The sequence below is a fragment of the Cynocephalus volans genome, chromosome 12 (assembly GCF_027409185.1).
Source record: "Cynocephalus volans isolate mCynVol1 chromosome 12, mCynVol1.pri, whole genome shotgun sequence".
NCBI lineage: Eukaryota > Metazoa > Chordata > Mammalia > Dermoptera > Cynocephalidae > Cynocephalus > Cynocephalus volans.
The window spans coordinates 43683890-43698059 of NC_084471.1; the positions used below are offsets into that span (position 1 = coordinate 43683890).

At 32.7% G+C, this 14170-nt stretch overlaps 1 protein-coding gene across 2 annotated transcripts in view; it reads right to left on the reverse strand.

Moving 5' to 3' along the window:
- The window catches only part of NAV3 (neuron navigator 3), a 371530-nt gene that overhangs the window by 45606 nt on the left and 311754 nt on the right, over positions 1-14170 (reverse strand). For both annotated transcript variants that reach the window (XM_063074984.1, XM_063074983.1), the window contains exons 23-24: positions 9362-9445; positions 1347-1458 (exon numbers count right to left, since the gene is read on the reverse strand). In XM_063074984.1, the coding sequence (XP_062931054.1) occupies positions 1347-1458; positions 9362-9445 (196 nt within the window). The remainder of the gene's footprint in view (positions 1-1346; positions 1459-9361; positions 9446-14170) is intronic.

Consider the following 14170-nt stretch of genomic DNA (forward strand, 5'->3'; position numbering starts at 1 on the left):
TTACTAGCACATGAAAGATAATTATAGCTGGAATACTAGATGAATTTGTATAGAATTTTAGATAGGATATATAGAATCAGAATGTAGAGAATCACAATAGAAGAGAGCTTAGGATTTCAACAATTAACAATGGGATACAAAAGAGTGAACCTACAAAAGAAACTTAGAAAGATGTTTCAAAGGAGCAGAAGGACAACCAAGAATGTGTGATGTCATGAACATTAGAAAAAATGAATGTTTCAAGTTGCAGGGAAAGGACATCAGTATCAAATGCTGTTTCCATATCTAATACAATTAAGCATTTTAAATGTTTTACTGGATCTAGTGTCATACAAGTCAATATTGATCTTGGAGAGAATAGTTTTGGTGGAGTGCTGGGAAAAGAAACTATACTCCAGTAGGCTGAAGGGTGATTGGTGGCAGAAGACACTGAAAGATTCCATAAATTTTTTCAAAATTTATCTGGAAATAGGAAGAGAAATGATAGGACCTTCAGGACTTAGGAAATGATTTTTCAGCTGAGAGTGAGTTGAGCATATTGAATGTTATTGAAAAGAGTCAGGGCATAAATAAGTACAACCTATGTGAAGAAAAAAATGACATGACATTAATAATGAGCATTTCTTCAGTGGTAAGCCAATGGGGTTGGTGGTAGAGAGGAATATTTTTAATTGTTTAGTATTGCTGAAGCATGGTAATAAAAAGCTGACCAACTTTTCATCCATTTTCTTTTTAAATAAATGATAGAAAATGAACCTTTTTATTGCCCCCACCCAGGAGAAGTTGTTCCCCATGCCCACTACTTGGTATGTCACCATATTGATTAGTTTATTTTTATATTCAGATCTGGGTTTGTTTTGCTTAAAGTCAGATATGTCTGCTTTTTTTTTTTTTTTTTTTGTCCTTTTTGTGACCGGTAAGGGGATCGCAACCCTTGGCTTGGTGTCACCCACACCGCACTCAGCCAGTGAGCGCACCGGCCATCCCTATGTAGGATCCGAACCTGCGCAGTGGGAGTGCCGCTGCGCTCCCAGAGCCGCGCTCTCCCGAGTGCGCCACGCGGTAGGCCCCAAATATGTATGCATTAACCAACCACTCCATCCCCACCTTTACCAAATCAAGTAGAGAGAAATGTGTGTGTGACTATAGATGCAAATCCCTTAAGGTTAATTTAAAAATTATTTGATAATGAAAGCGACTGTTCTCAAATTCTGGGATTCTGACCACATTAATACCAACTTACTATAAAAGGCAGTGCCACTGAGTAAATGCAGCTTTAGTGTAATTAATAAATAAAATAGATGCTTATCATATTGGATGAAATATGGCAATATTTCTAAATATACCTTTGGGAGGGTGGTCTGGACCATTCAGTGCTCCCTGAATGGCTGCCTGAGCAGCAGAGTTCTGGGCCTTCAGCATTTCAATGGTTTCTCTTAGTTCTATTAGTTCAGACTCCTGTGGAATAAACAGAGTTTGGAAGCTTTAATACCTAGAGAGAAAAATAAAATGTCCTTGTTCGTAGTTCATTATCAAATAGGTTCGACTTTTTGTACTGACAACCTCCTGGGAGATTTGGATGCTTGGCTGACACTGTCAACTTGTACCTAACAACTTCTTTCTTAGCTAAAGTAAAGGAGAATTTTTTTTCTTAGTTATTGTCTTATAAAAGTGATCTGAATAGGCTTTATTTGTCTCAAAAGGTGTACTCAGAGCTGACCAATACAAAATGAAGCAAGATATCACATCACTCATTTTAGATACCAAACTTATTATTAATAGCTATGAGTACTTCAGGTATTTTGATATCAGTATTGTACTGTTGCATTGTATTTACTGTTAACTGGAAACCCTGAGTTTTTGTCAAATGAATGATCTTTCATTTTGTCTGGAATATTTTGAACCTGGGTAATTAATTTTTTGTGTCCAGTGTAAAACCTGGAACACATCCCTGACTCAGTCCTTTTTAATATTATCTTATTAAATTCTGCTGGAATATCAAAGTCATCTTAGATTCTGATACTTCTCATCCAATAAAATTCCTATTGAGACCCAGTCTCACCAAGCCAAAGCAACACAGGAACATATCTCTATATATAAAAAAGTGAATAGAAATATATGCAATACACAGTCCTTAAATAATATTTAAATTATCAAAAAAGCAGCTTACAAATAATATTTTTATAAAACATATTTTCTTATTGAATTTAGAGTAATTTTAAGATATATCCCAATAAAAATCATTGTATAAAAATTTGGACTTTCACATTTATTAAGCAAATTATTGGGCCGACCCCGTGGCGCACTCAGGAGAGTGCGGCGCTGGGAGCGCAGCAGTGCTCCCTCTGCGGGTTTGGATCCTATATAAGGATAGCCGGTGTGCTCACTGGCTGAGCGCGGTATGGCCGGTCACAAAAAGACAAAAAAAAAAAAAAAAATGAATTATTTCAATATAAATGACTCTTTATGAGGAAGATAAGATAACCATAAAAAGAATAAAAAGAAAAAGGAACGGAGTGCTGTTTCAGCATAGACAATATTTCCATCATAAGCTCAATGTCAAGAGGTATCCTTCGTGATGTTGACGTCATCCTAAAAATTAGATCCTTGTCAGCCCTTAGAGAGAGAATTCCTTAGTCATGATTTGTCATTCATCATTTTCTCTAGCATATTTGGGAGAAAGCCAAACATTTTATCCTTATTCCCAGAATATATTATAAAAAAGGTAAGGATTACTGACAACTACTTTTTCAGGTAAATGCTTCATACATGCGAATGTCCAGTGACTATTCTAACTTGAGATACTTAAAAAAAAAAATAGACAACACTAATTGAAATGATATCCAAGTTTTGGATAGATATCTGGCATTTCATATCCTATTTTCATTGGATATCTGACATATTCCTGAGAGAAGATAGTTAGATTTAAAAAACAAACAAACCCTCTTACAGATTTTAATGGTTTATTTATCAAAGAATCTCATAATATAAATTAATAGCAACTTCCTAAAAGTATAGATGGGTCTTCAAATACTTGACTGTAGCCATTTGCATTTATTTATCATAAATGAAAAATATCATATTTACAAAAAATTTCCAATGTCAAGACCCAATTTATCATAATTTTTCAGTCTCTCCAACTTCTATATTCTGTCCTTTGCCCAACTAGTAATAGATAAGTTCACCAAAATTCAATATATTTTCCATTAAAAATAAATCCCTCAAGACAAAATATTTCCTGTCAATTCATTCTGCTTTTACCAGAAATTTATTTTAAAAGGATACCTACAGTGCATAATTAATAAATCGCATAACTTAAATATTAATTTTACATCATAAACTCCAGAATATGTATTAAATTTTAATTAAAATCAGATTTTTATCCTTGATTTTAAAATGAGTGATGCATGTATTATGGATTAAAAATCTGTTAAAACAATTAGGTATGACTTTAAAGGAGAAAAATTGCAATGAGAAAATCTCATGAAAATGTCTAAAAATTGAGCTTAATTTTGAGTTAGCTGACATATCTTGTTCAAAACTTTAGTCTTTTCTAGAGAAATCTCTTCTAGAACCATTTTAAAAAGATTAAAAGTGGAATGTTTGGGAAATGTTGCTTTTTCAGAATATTCTCTTTAGTATGATGTAGATAAATTATCACTTTCTAAAATTAAGTAGCTTCTTAAAAACCAGAGATATGGGCAAGTTAGTTGTTAGTCAGTAGGCACAGTAAGCCCAAAGGAAGAATAACTAGGTTAGAAATATATTTACAATATAATTTGGGAAAATCACATCTATGAAAAAATGAGTTCATCCAAATTCTTAGTAGTTCTTTAGGAAAACTTTGTAAGTAAATAACTATAAAATATTTCATAGTCTTTAAGAAATAGCTAATTCTGTATTGACTGACATAATCTATTCAAGCTTGCACTGGTTATCTCTCCATATCTGCAAAAATTCCTTCTTTCCTTCTAATTTCAATTAGTGAGATCTTTTCTCACCCTGTCACTCAAGCTACAACCATCTCTTTTTCTGAGCTTTTTCATATGATTTTTCTTATGATTTTTCTCTTTGCTTTACATATCCTTCCTCACCCTTAAAGACCATGGTGAAATGTCTCCATACTAGTCAAGCCTCTTTTTTCCTGTCAGAAAAAAAAATGTAACATCTCTTCTGTGTGCTTTCAGATTGTTTAATGCATTTGGCTTATTTAGTTGTTGAAGAATAGAACTTTTCACCTGATTTATGATCTCAGTAAATGTTGGGATGGTTTTGTTGAAATATTCTGGTCTATGTTAAACAGATGTTTCTCCTATTCAAAGAATAATATAAAACTTCAACTTTACTCATACATCTTTTTTTTTACAAAAGGGTGTTTGATCACTTAGGGAGTGGGGTGCCATATAAAAATGTCAGCAACTTTATTATTTACTGTAACAGAGAGTCTCAAGGTGGCTAAATTAGTGGAATGATATCCTTTGTATTGCAATGAAATCAGGTTTTCCTTTTTGTTTTCCAGTAGTATTATAGAGATGAACATAAAGCATTTTAAAATAAAAACCTGACTAGGACATAGAAATTGTTTTCAATAGCTTATTTCTAGTATTCAAGTTTTTTCCTTCATAGTTATGGTTAGTTGTTCACATTTGTTTTTTAAGCTATGTTTTTCTAAGGTTTCTATAAAGCATGGAAATTGCAATGTTGCCTCCAGGCACAATTATAAATTTCTTTTTTTGTTTTTCATGGTGGGGAGTTTGGATAAAAAATCTGATTAGAAATAAGTTTCAGAGTTTGCTGACTATACAATCCCTAGATGATCTAAAGTATTTTCATATAGTCTTTTTATTTTGAAGTTGACCAACAGAAGATGCTTAAGTTTTAAGAATCCCTATTATTCCTTCAGCAAAAAACCTAATAAACGCAAATGTCATCAAGACATGGATTTAAAGTCTACTGCTCCAATGCAGTAGTTTCCAGTTTCCTCCTTTCCTCATTAGATACCAAAGAGAAGATTCGGGCTAGGATAACTCTGCAAAGGATATGGGGAATAAGATGATCAGTTCATATTTTGTTGACGTCTGCTCTCTAAAAGTGGCAGGTATTTTAAAACCTGAGAACCAAACTAAAATTTCATTTCGCTTCAATGAACCATCACCTGCTAACCATGTAAGATTCTAGTTTTCTATGAAAGTTTCTTGGTAAAAGAAGTTGGATGAAGTCAATATCTCATCTACCAGTTTTGTACATGTCTCTGAGGCTAACCAAGTTATCAAGGTCAGACCTGAAATGCTTCAAAAATAAAATGTTTAAATATTGTGTTGTAGTACTAGACTTGCCTGGTGTTCTTTCCAACCTAATTTCCTAACTGTATCTGACCTCTTCCCAAATTTCTCACTGATACAGGCCTTGTTGAGAATCCCACAAGCTTGGCAACAAATCTCATAAACTTGACCTTCTAGACAAGGCTCTTCAAGTTTTTCACTAAATCTGTCTTTTGCTTCCTCACATTTACACTCTATTAATCTCACACTACGCAGCTGTAGTTTCCTTGAACTCTCTCACTCCCCTCCCATCCTCCTTTGTGTTTGTCTTGAAGTCTTGCTACTTTTTCAGCCGAAGAATCTGGCCATCCCTAATGCATCTAGGTTCAGATGAATTAGATTTACCAAATCCCAGTCATGTAAATAATTTGAAAATTATGGATTTACATTAGTCCATGCCCTGAAAGATTAATGGATGCATTGTCTGACTGTAGTGATACGTCTTTAAAAACACTTCCAGATGACAAATATCTTAAGGTAAACTGGAAGACATTAATGTAAAGACCCAATTCAACTACATTTTTAGCTTCCACATTATCTATTTTGAAAGATTTGGCTTCATATTTCCCCATTTTCAAGGTTTTGAAATGGTGAAAATTATATATATTTGCCCCACATTCCCTAGTTTTCTTTAGCGTTTCCTGTAATTTTCCTCCTTGCTGCTCATGCTCATGCTGTTCCTTCTTCCATGACATACATTCCTACATTTCTCCTTAATAACCCTCTCCAATCTCCCAATGCCTGAGGAGCACCTCTGTGCCACCTGTACTCTATAACCAGCATGAAGATGCAATGGTTCTCCTGGGAACGCTCATGGCATTGTACTATTATATTTCTAATGGTGCAAAAATTTTCTGCCTTCTGAGTTATTCATACATGTCTTTTCTTCCTTAGCAGGCTGTAAGTGTATAAAAGCAGCATTCTGGCACACAAATTTGGCAAGAGAGTCAGTGTTATTTGGCATCTGGAAACAAGGAAAATTGTTAGGACACTATTCAAGGGAATTATTTCAATCTATAAATGGAACTAAAATTTTTATATAGTTTCAGGCTATTAATGCCATGTGATTGCTGAAGATCACACCCTGAAGCCAGAAGACTGGGATTTGAGTTTTAATTTAGTTATTTATTTCTTAAGTAAGTAATCATGAACATGTAACCATCTTGGCCTTTGTTTTTTCATGTGTTAGCTTCCCACCTCACTTTCCCAATATCCGTATTCTTAGCTTTACTTTTTCCAATGGTGCTTATCGAAATCCTATATGTTTTAAGTATTTTTTTTTATCATCTGTCACCTACTAAAATATAATCCACGAGGAATATATACATATATATGAGGAATATAAACTCCATGATATAATAATAATAATAATAATAATAATAATAATATCCCTCATGGAGTTTATATTCCAGTAGATATCTATATCCGTAGATTAGATAGATTGATCAACCTATACTGTTTTGTTCTTACACAGTAGAAATTAAATATAAATTCGATAAATGAGTAAATGGACAAATAAGCCTTGGAACTCCAGGAAAAGAGTTTAAAAACCTCCTCTATGTATTCCGCAAGCTTTTTCTAGGATTGTTGGATCACCAGAGAGCAATATACCCTTTTATCTCAGCTCCCTGAAGAAATGCCTTTACTGAAATATGATTAAATGTTATGCCCTCAGCTTTTAGAGAAATGTCTATTTGAACAGCGATTTTGTCTTTTGTTATTCCATGACCCCAATTTAAGAACCTTTGCAATAAATTCGTCCTTGAATTCAATGCCAGAAAGTTTGTCTCTTAAATCTAAAACATGTTCTTCTGGTCAGAAAATGAGAATGAAACACACCAGGCAATCTCCCTTTGTGACTTAGTTTCCTTGACATTCAATTCAATTCAGTTCAGTGCTTGTGGTAGTAATTATCTAGGCTCTGGTATTTTGTTATATATGTTCTACTAGTTTTAGATTCTGTCACTGAATTGTGCCATATCATACTGTAATTAATTTTACAGGCTTCTCAAAACAACTTTGGAAATAGGCAAGTTATAATATCAGGTTAATAAACCAGTTTACCAACACTGTTGTGCATGTACAGTTTCCAACTAGAAGAGGAATTATTTTATCTTCAGTTAAAAGAGGTAAGGGCAATTTCAGACGTCATGATATCTTTTGAGAAAATCTTATAATTTTGGCAATGTCATTTTAAGGATAATGCACACACAATTATAAAATTCCTTGTGTTATGGAGATGTATTTTTTAAATATTCAGGCATTATTCATAGGCATTATAAATTAACATACCTGTATATTTTTCTAGCTTCTATGAGAAAATTTACTTACAAATATTATTGTGGGGGGGCAAAAAGTTCTATTAATTTTGATTTCTTAAAGATATTGAGTCTTAAATACTCACCCCATTTCCAGCATATGCCTGGCATATGCCCAGTGTTGAATGTGGTTTATCTTATGTTTTTTAAGGGAAAAAGAGAGAAATGTAAAGGCAGGTAACATTTCTTGATTGCCCACCCCATGTTGATCTCACCCTTCATGATGATCATACAAAGTAGTTATTATCATTCCCACTTTTAAAATGATGGATTTGAGGTTCAGAAAAGTTAAATTTGTTCAAGATTACACAGCTCTCAAGAGACACAGCCTGGATTCACACTCAGGATTACTGGGTTCCGATGCTGATATTCTTTCTCACCCAGCTGCCCTGAAAGGACCATAATTCTACAAGTATTTGCTGGGTTCTTATGTTACATAGTGAAGAGGCAAACTATACCAAAAAAAGATAAAATTTATGAGCTCAAAAGGAATGTATTAGCTGTTTGACAGGAGTAGAAATTATTCTCTTTTGTGGGCAGGGGAAATTTATGAAATAGGAGAATAAATTAGAATACAGTTTGCTAGTTACACCAGGCAATTATAGGAATATTAGCATTTCTCTTTTAATTTAATTGGACTGTTCATTCATTTTTTTTTTAACTTTTGAAACTGACAAAATTTGGAAATACATGCTTATTTTGTAAAGCTAATGATGTACCTTACAGTAGCTAAAGGCAAAATTGAAGCCATCTCTACAGACACAAATAGAAACAGATTCTGAAAATATCTAAAAGTTTTTAGATCATGAATCTCTGAGAATTGGATGAGAACTCTGGACACTTGCCCATATTATGCATATAAGCAGTTTTTACAAAATTTTCCACACAATTTCAGAGGTTTCACCTGTCTCTGACATTCATCCAAAGAGGTTAAGGCTACTGGACTAAGAGCAGAGAATTAACTCAACTGGTCAGCATAGGGAAAGTGATCAGACTTTCTCTAGGCAGCATGAATCTTTGTAATACATCTGCCTTTGTGATCTAAATTGTTTCTTTATTTTTAGTATTCCTTCTTCCACACCATAAAATTCTTCAGGTTCATTTGAAAGCTCTTGATGTAACATAAAGAACTTCAAAGACAGCATCCCCAGATGGCAACTAGTTCTTGTTACTCCAAAATTATACAGGATTGTCTCTTGTCTCATAGACACTGTAACCAGAACCCCCTTACTTTGTAGAGTCCTGACATCTTTTTTAGGCATCCTTCCTGGGTGTCTCAGCCTACAGCCATGGTCTGTAACTGGGACTATGGATCACACATTTGTGAAAATTCTTGTCAGAGTACAATTTTTTCAACTGCATAATGATTTGCTCCTAGAATATTCTAACTCTCTCTTACACAACTGTTTCTCTTTCTTAACATTTGGTATTCTTTTAATAGTCCCAAAAGTAAAGTAAGACAGTCAAAAGTAAAATAATAGACTGCCTAAAAGAACTGTGTGTGTTTGTGCATGTGTGTGTGTTCCAATACGAATTAATCTAATCATAAGTCAAGTTAAAATGCAAAAAAAAAAAGAAAAGGTATTATCTTATTGTTCTCATTTAGTATAGAATGAATGCTCTGTAGTGCTATTTTTAAGGAGCTGCATCTCAGGTATTATTTAAGAATCCTATGCAACTTGCTGTCTTCTTTCAAGCCCCAGTGGCAATTTCTGAACATACCTTTTGTTCCGCTGTCATGGTTAGACTTTGCAATCGGCCAGTCATATTCCCTAAACTCTTTTCAAAAGCAGCTACAAGGTGAGCCTGTGAACAAAATGGAAGAAGCATAGCTTAAATGTCAGAATCCCATGTGGATGACCGAAAACTCTTCATTTAATAAAATGCTTAATTTCAGAAGTTCTAACTTAAAATACTATGACCACCATGGTTAGCTCTCAATGGTGACTCTTCTTAAACACAAATATTCATTTATTATTTCTAAACTTTGGCTTCTTAATATCAATATTCCAGTCTCTTGACATTTAAAAAAGGATGGTATTTTGCAAATAATAACACCTTCTGACTTGTACATCATGGAGAGATTTGACACCCAAAATACTGAATAAGTTTCTGAGCTGCCAAGCTTTTAGATTTAAAGCCCAAAAGGAGGTCACTGAAATAGACAATGGACAAGTGTTCCTCATTTTTATACTTCCATGATGACCTTTGAAGATATTGTTAGCTCTTCTATTGTACTGATACTCTCCTTCAAGTGTCAGACATCGACTGACAGCTATAACATTCTTTCCTCTTTTTCTTCCTTCAAAGAATTCAATCGAAAAGAGTTTTCTTCACTTTCCAAACTCTTTTCAATAAAAGGGCTTTTCTTCCTACTTTATATTCCCTTCAACTAAGGAAGTATAGCTATACCAGCTAGAAATAATATTCAGTCATATTTTATTTAACATAAGCTTTTGTGGCTTTGGGGTTTTAAATTTCGAGAATTATATATTGCAGTACATAACTATAACTCTTATGATTAAGAAGTATTTGACAATCTTATTACAACTCTAAATTAGGCCAGATTCTACTGACTTGCCATTATGCAAGAGCTTGAAACCAGAGTATTAAGTATAAAGAGGTACTTCAATCTCTCATCATAGCTTAGGTAGATACATTATCTCAAGCTGATATAATCATTTTGTGGCCCTAAAAAAAGTAAGGATTGAATATTTTACAATCTAAATCTATAATAAACTATATATGGGGCAGAAGTTGGTAATCCTTGGCAAAAGATTGATTTGTTTGAGGGAAGGGAATGAAAGAACTCAAAATACATCTCCTTCTAGCTGTAGCAGAGCTGAAATGCTGAGACATCTACTATCAAACAGATCACAAGAGTCCTAAGAATTAGGACTTTGCAACTTTATTCCATTATTAGTAACAGCTAGAATGTACAAGTCCCTTCCATTAGCATCATGATACCAAGGTGTCTTTGCTCCTAATTCTGAACTCATCCTGGGCTTCCTTTCTTTACTTGACACTGCAATATGGAGAAAAATAATTTGTAGAGGATACTTCTACCAAACTTAATCTATCAGCACAACTATTTATTCTCTCTCTCACCCCTGTATACTTTCTCTCCCTCCACCCTTTCCCTTTCACACACTCAGATACATCCCCTTGAGAATTATACACCTGCCAAGGTTTTTTTTAGCACATATAATTGGATAAATAACACTGTAAAAAATGGAAGTAATATTTTATAGTTTAAAATATTTTCACTGACAAGGAATGTCATGACATATGACTTAGCACCCTCAGAAATAGTTAAGGCTATGTTCCAATTTCTCTTATACATTAACTTTTTTTTTTTACCTGTGAAAAAAACATACATACATAAAAGATAGAAAAATGAAAAGGTACAGCTCACTGATTTATCACATAGTGAACGTTCATGCTCTCACCAGTCGAGTCAAGAAATAGGACATTTCAAGACCCTAGAAGCCCTCCCTTGATCCTCTTTCATCATTGTTTCCTCTCCCTTACCCACAGATAACCACTGTTGTAACTTCTGCAATTATTTTCCTGCTTTTTAAAATACTTTTTACACCTAAGCCTGCATTCCTAAATTCGTATGTTTTAATTTTGCCTATTTTAAAAACCTTCCAAGTGTAATCACAAGGCATGACTTTTTCGTGACTGTTTTCTTTTGCTTAACATTGTTTTTGAGATTCATCTTTGTGGTATGTAGCAGAAGTTAGTTTTTGCTGTAAAGCATTCCTGTATGTGAATCTATAATATATTGCTCATGATGGTCATTTGGGCTGATTCCAGTTTAGGCTATTAGAAATAATCTCACTCTAACCATAAAATGGATTACTAAAACCTAAAACTAAAATTGCTTGTTTTCTTTTAAAATAAGGAAAATCCTAACAGAAAACCTCTATTAATATTTACTAAATGAAATGTAAGGGTTTACTCAATATTGCAAAATTTTAATTTTCCCAAAGTGGAGAAATGTAAGGTTTAATTATTGGACTGTGAGTCCTTAAATACATAAACTTGGAGGAAATTATTTCACTTTACCCTTTGTGCTTATTTTACCAGCTTAATAGGAATTAAAAATATGGTAGAGAAATCAGGATTGTAAAGAATACACCATATAAACTGTATCGCTTACATTTTATATCTATAATAACTACAATATATTTCCCATTAGAATATCAGTTTCTAATCTCTGTAAAGATGCATTTTATTAAAAGTTTTAACTTGTTACTAAATAACATTTTAATTTGAGGCATGTTCTTTTCAATAAAAAGTATGTTAAAATTATGTTAGCAAAATATTGTTTTTAATTTATGTCACCTTGGCTTAGTTTATCAGATTAACTTTGTTACTTTGGAAGTAATAAAAGTTTAAATTTCTCTCCAAATGGAGTAAATGAAGAAGGAGTAAAAGAGGAAAATAAAGGGAAATTTTTCTACCAATAATAATCTTTATCGCCTTAATGGAGAGAAAATAGAAAGTAAACTGATTGAACTGTAAGACAAAGTATCTTGTCTGAAAAACTATGAGTTTCTAAAAAATTATGGGTTTTCAGGGAGATTGCTATTCACTGTTTACCTCGTTCTGATTTTTCTTTTAGCAGATGCATAATTTTCAAGCTAAAGTAAAACTGAATTAATGTGATGATGAATATTCCCTGACTTGTGTTAGATGAAGTCTGTCAAGGTAATAAAATAGACAAGACTAACTATTAGTTAAGAGGAGATATTTTTAATACATACTGTTTTATTGTGGTGCTAAACAATAAGATGAAATATCATATAAAATGCCCCCCCCAAAAAATTCCTACATTGTATTTATTCCCATAGAATGAGTGACAGTCCATCAAACAAGTAAAAAATATTCTATGCATAGATTTATATATTTATATATCAATATGAGATGTATATCATAAAACTTTACATTTGAAGATTAGTAAATTGAACTAAATGATTCTGAAATACAGGTAAGGAGTCACATTTCTTTCACACTGTATAAAATCGTTCATTTGGTGTTTGTCATTGTTAACATGCGCAAAATAGTTTTTCTTTTAGAGGTGATGGAGAAAAGCAAGAGTTAAGTGTAAACTATACAAAAATATTAAATAGAACTAGAAGTAGGACACAATTTTAAATAAAATAATAACCAGGAGATTTTCAGTAAAAAGACTTAACTGCTGAAAGACAAAAAAGTAAAAATACCTTTTGTTTTGTTACATATTTATTCAGTAATGTCTTTGAAAAATTTTAGTAATGACTAGCCTTAGTGCCTATTTCCAAATTATCTAAGGATTGAGATTTATAAAGAAATTATATTAAAAAGCAAACAAGTGCATCCCACCTGACTTGGCTGCATAAAGTTGTGGGCGAGAGGCCTGAGTGTACCTGGCTTATTGTACGATGTAACCATGAATCTGCAGTTGCCTTTCCTTGTGGGGCTCCTGTTTTCTTGCTGTTTGTTCATGGGGTATTGATTCAGGGAAGACCAGGCAATGGCACTTGCCAATATACCTTCTCTTCTTTCTAAAGACATACTAGTAATATCAGCTTTACAAACAGTTTCTCTGTGGTTTTATACAGCTTTGTTCAGAGCAACTACGTTCAGAGGGAGGGAAGGCTTAATATACATTCTACTGAATGGAGGCTCTACTCTGTCTATCAAATGAAAGGTGAGCTGACCTGACACCTTTCTGACTTACCATTGTCCCTCTTAACAAAGAGGAAAGAAAGCATTTTAGTAGAGAAGCAGATATGTTTCAAATTTTAAAAAAGTAAAACATGGATTACTGTGTGGACTCTATATAAATATATTCATACCAGGTTCAAACATGTTATATATTAATTAACAATACCACAAATTAAGAAAAGTCATTTACGTCCTGATAGATTAATTCATATGATTAGTAAAAATGAATAGCCAGATATTTAAAATGATTACTAAATATTTTTTTAAAAAACAGTTAATGATATTTTTCATAGAACCAAATTTATTGAAATTTGTCCTTATAAATTGTACAGTTATTACATTTCTATACAATAATACTTACTGTGGAGATCACACTCCTATTTAATCAGAAGGTAGAAAGTTTACTTGTAGTCTGAACAAATTAATAAATAAAGGCTTATCACTACTTCCAAATAAGAATTGCATGTCTTAAAAGAAACTTTGACCTTGACTTACATTGAATGAATTATAATTTTATTTAGAAATAATTTTATTCAGTCCCTATAATCAATTTTTATTTAGAAATAATTTTATTCAGTCCCTATGATCAATTTATATGTATAGGTTAAAAATATACATATATATTATATACATCAACAGATATTAACTTAGATGAAATAAAATGAAACAAACTCTGAATGAAATTTAAATACAACATTTCTTAGAACTGAGTAAGAATCAAGTATTCATGAAATCTTTTGATGGCTCATTATGGTCTACAAAATCTAAAGTGACATTATAAACCAAGCACTAAAGAGAATGAATGAGTTCAAGGTG